General features: G+C 38.6%; 1 protein-coding gene across 2 annotated transcripts in view; it reads left to right on the forward strand.

Annotated features, from left to right (window-relative positions):
- tinagl1 (tubulointerstitial nephritis antigen-like 1) overlaps window positions 1-13,924 on the forward strand; it is a 39,727-nt gene that overhangs the window by 5,242 nt on the left and 20,561 nt on the right. Inside the window, exons 1-2 of one of the 2 annotated variants that reach the window (XM_007547674.2) lie at window positions 10,132-10,555; window positions 13,347-13,657. In XM_007547674.2, the coding sequence (XP_007547736.1) occupies window positions 13,354-13,657 (304 nt within the window). In that variant the 5' untranslated portion in view covers window positions 10,132-10,555; window positions 13,347-13,353. Of the gene's footprint in view, window positions 1-10,131; window positions 10,556-13,346; window positions 13,658-13,924 lie in introns of those variants that run through there. The other variant, XM_016669285.1, reaches the window with a different exon arrangement.

The following is a 13,924-nucleotide window of genomic DNA, read 5'->3' on the forward strand; positions in this document are numbered from 1 at the left end:
CTGCTGTTGTACCAACCTTCCAGACCCCTTGGGTCTTCTCCTCATTTGGTTCTGGTTCTGGGGATGCAGAGCAGAACCAGAACCAAATGAGGAGAAGCAGCATTCAGCTTCTACGCACCACAAATCTGGGACAAACTTCCAGAAAACTGTAAAACAGCTGAAACACTGAGTGCCTTTAAATCCAGACTAAAAACCCACCTGTTTAGAGTTGTATTTGAAATGAACTACGACTTTAACGATGGCACTTGACTTGATGTAATGTTTTGATTGCTGATTCTATGTTGCATGACTTTGTGTTTTTTTTATGATGCGAAGCACTTTGAAATGCCTTGTTGCTGAATTGTGCTACATAAATAAAATTTGATTGATTGACTGATAATCTCCCAACGCCGTGCTCACAGTGTTGCACTTGTAATCTTAATAAAACACCTCATTAGATACTCAGTTCTTTGTGTTTACACATAAGTGGAAGAAGTATTTTTTTGTCATCTTTGGGAAAGAAAGTTAAAGCAACTAAAATTAACACTGTTTTACTTATTAAAGTATAAATGTAAGCAATAAATATTTTATCTATCAGGGGAAAAACTTAGAACAACATATACAAATACTTTCGTGGTGATGAGGTGACGGATTATCCAAATAATAATGCTTTCAGCTCTGTGCTTCCAGAATCCTGTATTGTGTTTTGCAAACAATGTCTGATGTTCTGGTGTTCAAATACTTGTGTTAGACTTGATATCCAAAGAACATTTTTATAAGTAATCTAAACTTTGTTTATGTTCCAGTGCTAAATCAGCAGACTCAAACCTATTTGAAAAGAAATGACCTAAACAGAAACACAAATCAAAACCAAAGTTTTAACACCATGAAATCATAATTCTTTTTAAAATTCTAATGTCTTTACTGTTTCTATTGATGAAATTTTACCAAAAAAAAAAAAAATTCCAAATGGTCACTTTTTTATTTGTATTGTTTATTTGTATTACTTGGCTTTCTAAGTATTACTAAAATTTATTTTAAATATGCAATAAAATACCATGAGTGAGAAAAACAGGCTTTCATGGGGAATCCTATGTGTGTGTTTTTTTTTTTTAACATGCTTCCATGTCTTTTCTGCACATAATTAGTTCCTTAGACACACATTTGAGTTTTAGGTCATCAAGCATATCAAAACTTTATTTAAAAACGAAAATCATCAAACAATAATATAAAGTCACAGGACTTCTTGAAAGCAAGACGTGAGGCCACTTTGTTTTATCACTTCTTTGTTTTCAGTTTTATACTGAATGTACATTTTCTTATTTTAGATGTAAAGCTGAAATAGGAAATCAACCAAAACTAACTGCTGATTAGTTCCAACATTTTTTATTTATTTATTCTCACAACATAGAATTTAATTTTCTAGAAGTCACCTGTTAGTTAATTTACAGAAAAAACGAGAATTACAGTTATGATAGAAGAAAATTTGTCTAATTTTAAAGTGATTCTATTACCAAAAAACTTGGCGGTTTTATTCTGACTACTCTTTTTAGGGTTCTTTGAGATTGACCGAAGATGTATTTAAAATTGTGTAGTCAATGATCAATAATCAAAATAAGTCCAGGTTCATGTAAAATAACTACTTTTGTATACTGTGCTCTAACTGTAAACACAGTATACATTTTCTGTGTACTGTGCAGAAATTGTACACTGTGGACTCTTGCAACAAGATAACTGCAAGATAACTTTGGTTTTGTGCTATTTATGCCTCCCACCATGGCATGCCACCCTGGGTGGTGAGCCATACAGTCTGTATCAGGAACTGCCTCTGCATCACAGATTCAGATTTGCCTGAAGCCTGAAATTTATTACCTGATGTCAGTTGTTGTGGTTTAAACACTGTGATTGTAGGCGCCTAAATTAAATGTTATAAAGACAACTGGGACTGATTGATTTACTTTGTATGCAGATATTTATTGGTTTTAAATTAGCGATATGTAAAATGTTAAAAAGGAATGACCAAATTGTGGAGGGATGAAGTGCAGTTATTGGAATAGCACTAGATTTTGTTGCCTATGTAAACTCTAAACATGTTTAGTTTTACCAGCTGATGTGGGTAAGTGAAAGATCCAGACAGGTGAGACGGGGAGCTGAAGAGTCTTTTGACCTTCCTCTGTCTCTGTTTTATGACCTTTATGTTTTATTACCAACTCGTGGATAAGTAATTTTTCTATTACCTTTTTTTTTGGCTATTCGTGCTCTATTTATTGATCTAAAGGCTTAAATTTCACTCCGTAAGGATCTATTGTGAACCCAAGCTCTATTTATTCTGCTAATGTCCACAGAAAGAATCCCAGTTGTAGCTTTTTTTGGCTTTTAATACTTTTGTTTCAGTTTTTTTTTAAGTTTTCCATTTTAACTTCATTTCAGTGGACATATCAGAATTAATATCTTCTTCGCTTTCATCCATATCTCAGATCTTAGAATGCAAAGGAATATAAGGGTCATACAAAGTACAAAGACTGAGCCAAATAAATAATTGACAGTGCTTCTGGCTTCTTTGACCATTATTGAATTGAACTGGTTTCTTGTATGTTTCTAGACAGCAGAGTTTTGCAATCTCACTGGTAAAGCTGGGTACTAAGCCGGTCTGAAATTTTCTTTTATTTTTGCAAAGTATTCATTCTGTCTCCTTTTGATTTCTCTACCTTCAACGGTGATACGCTTGCGAAGAATTTTGTCCAATTGCTCAACCGCAAATTGCAGGTGAACCCAAACATTTCTTTTAAATGCTAAAGGAGATTTTGTGTGTGGGGTTGGGTAAAATATATATTAAATACGATTTCTTCTCTCTTGGGAATGTAATGAGAGACAATTTGAAGAGGACAGAGTGAATCAAGGACCACCTGAGCTCTTCTCTTCTCTTTGAATCAAAAACGTGACAAAACATAAGAATTGGGTAAATTTATATTAAGAGGTGCTTTTAATCTTAAACAGATGCACAATTCACTGCCCATTTTCTTAATCCTCTTCCTTAAAGTGAAAATGGAGAATGTTTTGTACCAACATACTGATTGCAGCAGAATTTACCCAACCAGGAATGTTTTCTTATTTCGCATCTTTTCAACCTTGCAGAATGTGTGTGTGAGGAAAGAAAGGGACAAGTCACCGCATGTTACAAAGAGCAACATCTACTTGTGATCTTCGGTTGATTAGAGAGTAACACCTTTAGGCGCTGACTTTGCTGTGTAATCCTTTGTGTGGTTACCGTGCAGTTATTCTGAAGTGATCAAACATCATCAATGATCTTTTGGAACTTTTTTAGCCACCATAAAAGATAGTTCAAGATCTTTGAAGTGTGACTTTCTCCTCTGTGGCTAATGAATAAAAATGATTTTAAAAAAAGTGCACTTCTTATAACGTAGATGATGGATTTGATAAATCGCACACTTGGATGCACACTCACCCACCACTTTACAAAATAATACTATTCAGTGGCTTGTTAGAACAAATAATAATTTAGCCATGCTAGCAACACCATGCATTTACTCATCTAGAGATGGTGAAGAAAACTTAGCAAAGGGATAGGTATGAAAAGGGATTTAGGGACTTTGAATGTGGGTGAGAGTTGAGTCTGAATGCAGACAGAAACTTGAACCAGCAGCAGATCACACTGAGAGCCACTTTTGTAAAAATGGACAAGGAAAGACTGAAAAAATCCTGCCTTGTCTTGTGAGTTTTGGTTTTGGCTGCAGCATTCAGATGATAGGACCAGAACTTGATGGATCCATGTGGCCTGAATGGACCATTTAGGCAGCTAATGATAGCATGACGGTGTGTTGGATATTGCTAGCTGTTGCAATTGACTGTGTCCATCTCTTCAAGACCACAGTATCCTCATCTTCTGATGGCCACTTCCAGCAGATTAGTACATTATGTACAAAACCTGAATAATCTGAACCCGGTTCATTGAACTTAAAAATAAGTTCACTATCTGGAGTAGCCTCCATGGTCACTCAATTCAGTAAAGCACCTTTGGGATGTGGTGAAACACTTGAATGTGTAGTCAACAAATTTCCAGTATCATGTGGACTAAAATCTTGGAGAAACGTTTCTGACACCTTCTTGGATCTATGCCATAAAGAATTATAGTATTTCTGAAAGCAACACGGGCCCGACCTGCAGTAACTGCACCTTTATCATGGATGAATACAGTAGTATAGCATCAAAAATCCCCAGGATTTGGATGGTCTTCGCAGGGCTTCATGGATTGCAACTGTGACTCATTTTCTTTGAGAAAAGACTGAAAGTCCCTGAGGAACTAAGTAAGCAATAAACATCAGTGGGGAGTGGGTGAGGATTTGTTTTTGTAGTGCCGGAATATCAGGGGCCCTGTGACTTTCTTAATGTTACCAAAAAAGTAATACTAGCTCTCATAGCTCTTGTTTTGGAGGCAGAAAAAAGATTTCAAAACGTTATTACTCAATGTGCTTGCGGGTTATTGGCTCGGCTACCTTGTTAGAATATTTACACTTCCTTCAGAGGTAAATAGCGGCCCCATCTGACCATCAGCAAACTCTTTGCATGTCTGAAAGGTCGTGACATTGAAGTATCTCGTCTTGATAATATGAGATCTTATGTTCTTAGCAACAGTAAAGTTCAAGTAAAAAAATTCAGAAACTCGAAAGAATTTCGCTGGATATCTTACAAAGCAAAAGCACATTCTAGTTTAAAAATGTTGCAACGATGTAAATTTCAGAGGAGCTTTTTTATTTTATATTCATCCGAAGAAAGAATGACTCAGAATTTAGACAACTTGAATGATTGCTGACAGTCATATAAAATGAGCTTACTGTGAGTAAATATTTTCTGTATCATGCATTTCGATGAGTGTTATTTGCACATGCCTATGATTAAAGTTCCACTGATCACATAGAGAGCTTCCTTGCATGTGCTGAGCTGGTGAATCTGATCAGGAAGAACGAACGGCTCTTTGATCCTGATTCACAGGCCAGGTCTTCCTCTGTCTGAGTGATTCAGAATCTGCAGTTTCTTGGTCAGCAATAAACAGTCTGTGGGGTCAGTGCTTTCACAATCAATATGAGGTGAGACAGAGACAGACATGCAAGGGTAGCAAAATAAAAAACACCCCTCAGACATATCTTTAGGTTTTATTTTAGTTTTATTGATAGCTATGATCAGACATAGCTACGACTGTCTTTTTCTACCCCAATCTTTGGATCATTTTTTTATTTCTTTAACTTTCTTCAAGCAAAAACTCAAATTCTTACAGCTTCAGATTATGACATAAACTGAAGTCAGGTTTATGAAAGATATATATGCAGCACATTTCCCTGGGAAGACTCATGCTAATCTGGACGACTGGTTTTATTTACCCATAAGCAAAGCAATCTAGGAAGTCTTTAAAAACATAATTGCTAAAAACAACTTTAGTGTTTATTATAACAAAAAAAAAAAGTGGCTTTTGGTCGAAAGATATTATATGTGGAAGATTTATTTCTGCCTGTTAGGCAGTCCTCTGGCCTCAGTTTCACATCTTATATCTTTGTCATGCATTTTTCAGGTCAATGCTTTCCTTTGAGAAAGTATTTCTTCTTCAGCAACCGCAGCTGACACTTTTCCTTACATGTAGCTCTTCACTGTCCTTGTCTTCAGTAGCTCTAGCTATAAATGTGTAATAAAAGTCAGTAGACGTTTCTTTTACTGGTGAAGGCTGCCTTAATGTTGTTGGAGAGTTTACTTGTCCCCCTGATGTTTTATTTAGCAATAATTATATTGTTAAAAATCCACAGTTGACTGATTAATTGCTCATGAACTGCGCTATAGCACACTCTAGGGTTTGTTTTGGAGCCTCAGGGGAGACGTCTCCCACCTTGTAAATTACAATTTATATTCTTTTTACTAGACACACTTTTATGTTTGCTGACAAAGTTATAAAATTGTATCTTGTAAAGTTGAAAAATAAAAGCAAAACGGGTGAGACAAGACTTTCTCCTCTTCATCCTAAGACGGTCTCTGGCTCGAATGCATATAAAGTCACTTCATCTCTAGAGGCATCTGGATCAGACTCCTAGAAAACCACATTATGATCCAAAAGCAGACATGAGAGCCAGAGGTTCTCAAATGAGACACCCTGGTCTCTTTTCTCCAAACGAAGCCATTGATGAGCAGACTGCTGCATTAGCAAAGGCTCTTGCTTTGATTATATTAAAAAGTAATTTAGTAATTTTTCTCACTTTGTAAAAAAAAAAAACCAACAACTTGAGTACTGTAAACAGGGTGCAGTGCCAGTGATAAATCCTAGATTTCGTACCTGTAGCTTGTCCACCTGTCAAGAATTCTTGATTCATCAGGAATGTAATGGTTGTTTCTGCCACATGTTTTGCTTTGAGATAGTTTCCACAATGCTTTTGTGAAATAAATTGATGCTGGATTTCTTCCCACAATCCAAAAAAAAAAAAAAAGCATGTTACGTGACTTCAAGATTCAAAACTGGAAATGCTGTTTGGCCTTTTGATTAACTGGTTTTCTGTCTTGGTTGTTTCTGCTTTCTTAATCTCTAGAAATAACTGACAATTTTAATGGCCCACAAGTATCTTTTCACTTGGACCACTAAAAAAGCCGATTAAATAAAATGTGGGGCAGCATTATAATTTAAAATAAGAAACAGAAATGGATATGGCCTGTCAAGTTTTCCATATTACTCACAGTTAGTTTATTTAAATTACTTTCTTTGAGTCATGTACTCTCCATTTCTCTCCAGAGCAAAACCATCAGTGTTAACGTTCCAGCTGCAGAGAAGACAAACAGCGCAATGATTTTCTCCCAAATATCTGAACTTCACATCAAAAACTAACATGTGGGTGTTTCTTTCTTAGTAACAGCCCTGAAAACACTCACATTGCTGATGTTCTCTGCTCTGGATCAGCATTTCGCCATCACACCCATCCTTGTTTACTATCAGCTGCACACATCCTGGAACAGGAAATCCACCAGGGGCGTTAAGATGGACATGTGTCTGCTCTGAGGGCTGCATGCAGACCCCCACTGTGACGCAGTGCAGCTGGAGCCCATGTTTTTGTAGCTCCATGGGATGATTGTGATGCAACAGTCCAGAAAAAGAGGGCGATTGTTCCTCAGGATGACTGTGTGTGTATGTGACCGGCCCACGCTGCTCGGTTGTCAGTTCCAGATTCTGCTCATATTTATTTCCACGAAATGCTCCAAATTAACCAAATATATGCCACACACACACACACACACACACACACACACACAAGTACACTGACCTCAGTGAGTGCACACTTTTTGTGTGAGTGTGCCTGGATGTAAAATTTATTTCCCCTCGGAGTGTCTCTGCAGCATTTTTTTTGGCTCTATTGTTGCCTTCAGGCTCAATGGTTCAGTCTATTCTTCATGAATTACCTCACCAACAGAAGCACTGCTGATCTGATAGCAGACCACTCTGCTCTGGGTAATTTAGAGGTCAGGTCTGAGTCACCGTAGTGTGGATCCTGCCTACACATTGACTGTACGTCCATGACTGTACGTCCGTGTGTCTTATGACAGATCGCCTACAGATGTTGTGAAACATCCTTCTCACATTTCTTGTTTTCACTGATCTATACATGAGTCACATGCTTCCTCATTTGCTGTGACAGCCTTCTCTGATTCAGGGGTCATTTATGTGTTCCTGAGGGTCTTCAGACTTTTACAAACACACCTTTTCATTCTCGTGCTTTTACGGTTAAAGGAGCGTCATCGCCATTCTTCTCCAGAAGTGACTTGCCTTATGCCAGCAGCTATGCATAGTTCTTTATGTGTTAGTACCACCAAATGACGTAGAGTGGTGGTTTAATAATGATGGAGAGTCTGGTGACATTTGAACACTGTAAAGATAGCTCGGGGGCCCCTAGTTTCAGGAGGAACTAGGTGTGTAACACTTGTTAAATACATAATTATAGGCCTGTTTGAAAAGAAAGCCGGTTACCCAGAACTCCTCCAACCAGTAATAGTCTGAGAGCATTTCAAATTTAAGCTCGTTTTAAGTCACACTTATAAATGAGGGTAAAGAAACTGCCAAAAAAAAAAAGAAAAAACATTTTCCCTGGAAAGGATTGCATAAGATAAATACAAAATGGAACATTACCTCAATCAATGCTCTTTATTAATAGTCATCTATCTTCTATTTTGAATTAAATTGATGAAATTGATATTTGCAAGTAGGTAAGAACGTATTTGTCATGTCTAATATATTAAAATATGTAATTACACAAAAATCCATTTGAGTGTATTTGCACACACCTTTTCTGCTCTGTCCACATCTTTTGGGTAAACTGGGACTGAGGTCAGGACTTGTTAGCGGTTTACTTTGTTCTCGTTACTTTGGTGGTTCGCTGAAGGGTCCTGTTTGGAAAAGCAAAGTTTGACTCACGGCTAATGTCTTGAGATGTTGCTTCAGTGTTTGCAAGTCACGTTCTTTCTGCGTGGTGTCATCTGTTTTGTGAAAGGCGCCAGTCGCTTCAGCAACAACACCTGATGATGTCACACCTGTACTGCAGCTTCCTCGCTCTCCTTTCAGTATGTAACCATGATCACTCTAGACAAACACTTCAAGTTTGGTTTCATCCAACCACAAGACGTGTCTCTAAAAGCTGAGGTCTCCATCTTATTGTTCATTTGCAAACTGCAAAGCTTTTTATGCTGCTTTCTGGGTGATGACTTCTTCTTCAGCCAGTGTCACCATCCATTTTACTGTGGATAATGATCTTGCCTCAGAAAGATACTTCACAGTTATTTTACTTTTGTTCTGGGATTGGTACATCCTTTTTGAATCAAACCATTTGTGTGACAAAGAGACCGCCTCCTTTCTCATCAGTATGTCTGGACATTAAAACTGGCAGGACCTGCAGACATTTAGATTGTACTCACCGGATTGTGGAGGTCCACGTCTCTCTTCCTGATATCTGATTTTTATCATTTTTTTTCCCCATCATGTTGCGTATTCCAGGTGTGCCTTAAACTATAAATACGCGCTGACTTGACTTGGATTGTGAGCTGTATCTTCTCGACTTGTATATTAGGCTTAAGCTTCAAAATTTAAAGAAAGTATAAATTAAGCTAAATTTAAAGCAAAAAATGTCCTGTCATTATTCTGGCATTTACCTTGTGAAAACAACATCAGTAATGTTAACTGATCTAACTCCGTGTGAATGTAAGACATTGATTATAAACAAAGACTTATTGTTTTTGCAAAGGTATTTTTGTGAATATATGTTATGAGCTGTAGGTCTCTCTGTGTGGTCACTCATTTTATTTCTTCTGTCTCTCCCATCCTCCAGCCCTGCCCTGGCTGACACCCTGCTGTGCCTCCATTATCAATTCAGCTTTTAGTTTATTGATCGAGCAGGGAGGGGGTGTTTAACGCACAGCTGCGTCTTCCTTCAGCACCATGTCACTCCTCCGAATCAATCAATAATGCCCAGAAAACAGTGGAGGACTAAATTGGCTCGCTTCATGAATTTTGAGAAACTGTTTTTTTTTGTTTTAGTGATTAACATGTCAGCATGACAACAACATAACTGTTGCTGAACAACAAAGAAATAAAAATCAAGTTTCTTGCTTGTGCTTGCAAATTTGTAATTGCTATGTTATGATTGTGACTCACTGAAATAAACAAAAACCCAAATAATATCTGCATACATTCATTTTGAAACAGAACTGATTAAGAAATGCAACATAATAAGATTCATTCTATCAAACCTATTATTTAAAAATATTTAACTTATTAAGTCCCACCTGGAATAACTGCATTTACCTTGGAGTGAATGAGGTGGAATAAAACAGAAGCTGATGACATAAACAGATTCAGGATCACGCAGAAGAAAAACAACCTTAACATTTAGAACATTTATAGCTTTTTGCCTTAATTTCTGCCAAAACCTAATGTCCAGGGGGTTGTTTGTAAGTTTCTAGAAGCTGGAAAGTCTTCTGCAATCTGTCCACTCATTTCCAGGCCGAGTGGGTTGGGCTTATGCAACCTGTGTCCAGGAGGAGGAGCAGGAGTCTGCAGCTACTCTCTACTGCGAACACCTCAGATAAGAGTTTAACTCTACATAGTAAATGTAGGGCAAATTCACGGCTGTAAGTGAAAAGGACAGCTTCTTGGGTAACAGGAGACTGAACCAAGAGTATATTTCATCATGGAGGCTTCTGGGTGATAAGGAGAGGAAGGCTGCTCACAGATAATCAAACTGAGGAAGCTACTAGAAAAAAAAAGGCTGTATGAGTGGAAGAGAGAGTTTGCAGGAGGCAGTGAAGCAGGGGACAGGGCCCGGAGTGAATGGGGGTGGAGGGAGTGGTTAGCGGTGCTTTCTGCATGTATATAGAGAAGGCAGAGTCTGATAGAGCAGATCCTGTTAGAGCGTGAGCCTTAGAGAAAGGAGGACTGACCTTTCAGACTCGCTACCTGTGAATGACTTCCTGAGCAACACAGCAACCGAACTCTGCAGGTGTCTGCTGGATTATAAACTCAAGATTTCTGTTTCACTAACAGGTAACAGCTGATTTTGCTTCTGTGCAGCAGGTTTGTTTCCTATGACGGATTCCGGGCAGGTGCAGCTTTACAGTTTTCAGACTTACATTGTTCTCAGCTTACTTCAACATACTTCCACAACATCTGCTGAACTTTGTTCTCTTTTTGTGTAATTTATGACTGCATACTAGCCAAGGTGTTGCTGTTTGAATTTATTTACTTTCTGGGTGTTTGACTGAGTGGCACAGCATTCTAGAAGATTTATTACGGAAAGATGAATGCGAGTTGGAGATTGAGCAATTTTTATGAGCCAGTTTGTGTTTGTCTGGTCCTCTTGTGCCACTCAGAGAGCTGTAATCCATTCACTCACCTGTTTTTATTCAACACTTAAGGGGGATTGTAAGACCATCAATTACCCATGTTGGTGTTTCACAGACAGGACTGTGAGTGGGAAATAGTTCAGGAAGACCTCTTACAGACATACAGAGAATTATCTGGTGGGTGGTGCAATGATATCTCCAAAGAAAGTGAAACAGTGACATGAGCAGGGAGAGAATTTTAAAACGTCCGCTACAACCAAAATACTGCGTTGCATTAATTTTAGTAGAGGTTTAAGATACGCGTAATGCTTTACCATGAATTATTCTGCAAAATTAATGTCCGATGTTTTAAAATATTGAATTTAAAGATAAAAATTTCTTAAAAAAAAAAAAACTTTGACTTTGAGTCCATTTCTACCACTGGAGTTGGTTTTCATTTGAACAATTGCTGCTGAGGTAAAATCGATGTCTGTCATGTCACCTCTGAACTCTAATCCTTCTGTGCAGTGACAAACTGTGAATCTGAGCTTCTCAGCTTCCGCCGTGTAAAACGTGCACGCTCATGTATATGTGTGAATGTCTGTGGGTGCTGAGGGTCTATCTGCCCCGTGGCTGCAGTGGCTCGGCTACAGCAGCTGTCCTGAGTCCTGGTCGGCCATATGGCAGCTTTTGTTAAATAAGCGGGAGTAAAATTAAGCTCGAGCATTAGTCTACTAAGCTAGTTAAACAAAGTGTTAGAATGTCACCAACAAAATGGTTTTGACTGCTTACATGCATTTTAATCGGGCAGCTTTTAAGTGAGCTTAACAGCGGTACAAATTATTTAAATCCCAACCAACTTTTAAGTCAACAGAAATTTCAATATTACTAACGTTTAGAAAGATTTTACTGAAATTGCTTATTTTATCTACTCAAATAAACTAGCTTCTGATTGTTTTTGCTTGACACAGCAGACAATTTTTGACACCAGCTAAATATATTCCTCCATGAATAAATAATTGATTGTCTCTTAGTGATTGAATACAGGCAGTGGGTGAACATTGGGTTCTCAACGTTAATGTGTTAGCGCGTGTTATTTATTTGCTAGGCTATCAGTGCTCGACTCAAACTTTCTCCAGTTTCCTAATACCTATACTTAAACTATTTTCTACTTAGTAACTAAAAAAAGCACAGAAAAATATTTCTGTGCGTTTACGTTACTCTTTGACGTCGCAGAACATGGCAAATGAGACTTTTGACTTCCTAAAATGCTTGGATTTGTAACCAATCTAATCTTGATCAACGTGACATTTGCAAGCTTATTTTCTTGATTGAAAACTAAACAATTTAATTAGTTAATACTTAGCAATTTCCAAAATTAATTTTTAACCCTTTGGAGATTAGAAATATTTTGGAATATGTTGCTGCACATTACAGTACCTTATCAGAGTTACCATGAATTACTTTAAAACGTTAACCTGAAGAGGCCTGAGGAGCTCTGTGAACACCTGGGTGGGTGTTTTATTGCACTGCTTTGAATCTGCTTCAACTAAACTCTTGTCTTAAAGAGCGGACCTCCTGCCCATCCTGTGCTTGCCGTTTGCTTTCATGTTTTTGTGCGTGGGTATTGGACACCTAAAAAAAAAAAAAAAACGCATTCAGGCAGAGTACAGCCTTGCTATTATGTGCGTAATGTTCATTGTGAGTGGATTCCTGATTTGACAATCAAAGATGCTATTTATGTAAGCAGCTGGGCAATTCTTCCGGTACGTCTGCACGGACCCACCCTGTCAGAAACCTGAAACCGGCGCTCTCTCCAAGGCGCATCCGAAACAAGGGAATGCATGGATCAAAGTTTGCAGTCAAGCCCAAATAGAGCAACATGTAAACATGTACAAAAACTGGACTTTGTCATTTTTACTATAGAAGGAAGTGTTTTTATAATAAGACACAGTCACATACAAACAAACACCAAGCTCTGACATATTACTTCTAATAACCGTGCTACTTGCCAGGCTATTTTAAAGCACTCACTGTCCCAAAAGTCCAGGAATCATTTTGTGGTTGTTTTCATTTCTTTGCTGAAGCATTTTCAAATTTGGCTGCAGTTTGTCTTGGCTGTTTTAAAGGAAAGTCATGAAAAAAAGGTCAGTCTATAAGAATCCCATTAGATTGTGTTTGGACCATGAGCTCCTGATGTTGCCCAGACTTCTGTGTAGTGTGTGTGTGTGTGTGTGTGTGTGCATGTGTGTGCGTATGTGTGTGTGTGTGTGTGTGTTCTGCCAAGCTTACGGCTCAATGGATGTGTCTGGGTGGGAATCATAGAGCAGCATGGGGTATTGGCAACTGTCCTAAATGAATGATTCATTACTCTCTAACCTCCATACTTTAGAAGTTTAAAATCAAAACTAATTGGTTTTAATGAGACATAAAACCATGCTCGTGTGGAATAAAATCAACTTTATACGTTCATTTCTCAAACCGTTCCACTTCTTCTTCTTCGTTGGTCACAGATTGGTGATGGGTCCTATTGTTTTGACTGCGCTGGTGCTGCTCCTGGCTGCGCAGGAAGGTTCTGCAGACAGAATCCAAAACAGAAGAACCAGAAGGGAGCTGGCCAGTCCTCTGCATGCCGGCGGCATCAGGGACCCGTACGGCTCCTACTGCCACAGGCGAGGAGGCTGCTGCCCCGGCAGAGACGACCTGTGCACCGTGCCCTACCTGGACACCATCTGCTACTGCGATCTGTTCTGCAACCGAACCGTCTCCGACTGCTGCCCGGACTTCTGGAACCGCTGTCTGGGCGTCCCGCCACCTTTCATTGGTACATTAGGGTGATATGTGTTTGTGTGTGCTTCACTTACTTTTCTAAGAGTCTGTGATCAGAGCTGTTGAGGCTCAGTCACAGCGGCATACGGCACTCTGCTGACACCTGCAAATGAACCACAGCGACACATTGTTTCACCCCTCTACAAAGTTTCAGCTGCAGCTGCGACAACTATGAGCCAGCTTTGTTTCAGATCAGAGAATGAAACCCTGGAAATGAACACAACTCCTTTAACGTTATTGGTCACTGTAAAATCCTCTGCAA

This window comes from Poecilia formosa, unplaced genomic scaffold (genome assembly GCF_000485575.1).
Source record: "Poecilia formosa unplaced genomic scaffold, Poecilia_formosa-5.1.2 Scaffold21, whole genome shotgun sequence".
Lineage (NCBI taxonomy): Eukaryota > Metazoa > Chordata > Actinopteri > Cyprinodontiformes > Poeciliidae > Poecilia > Poecilia formosa.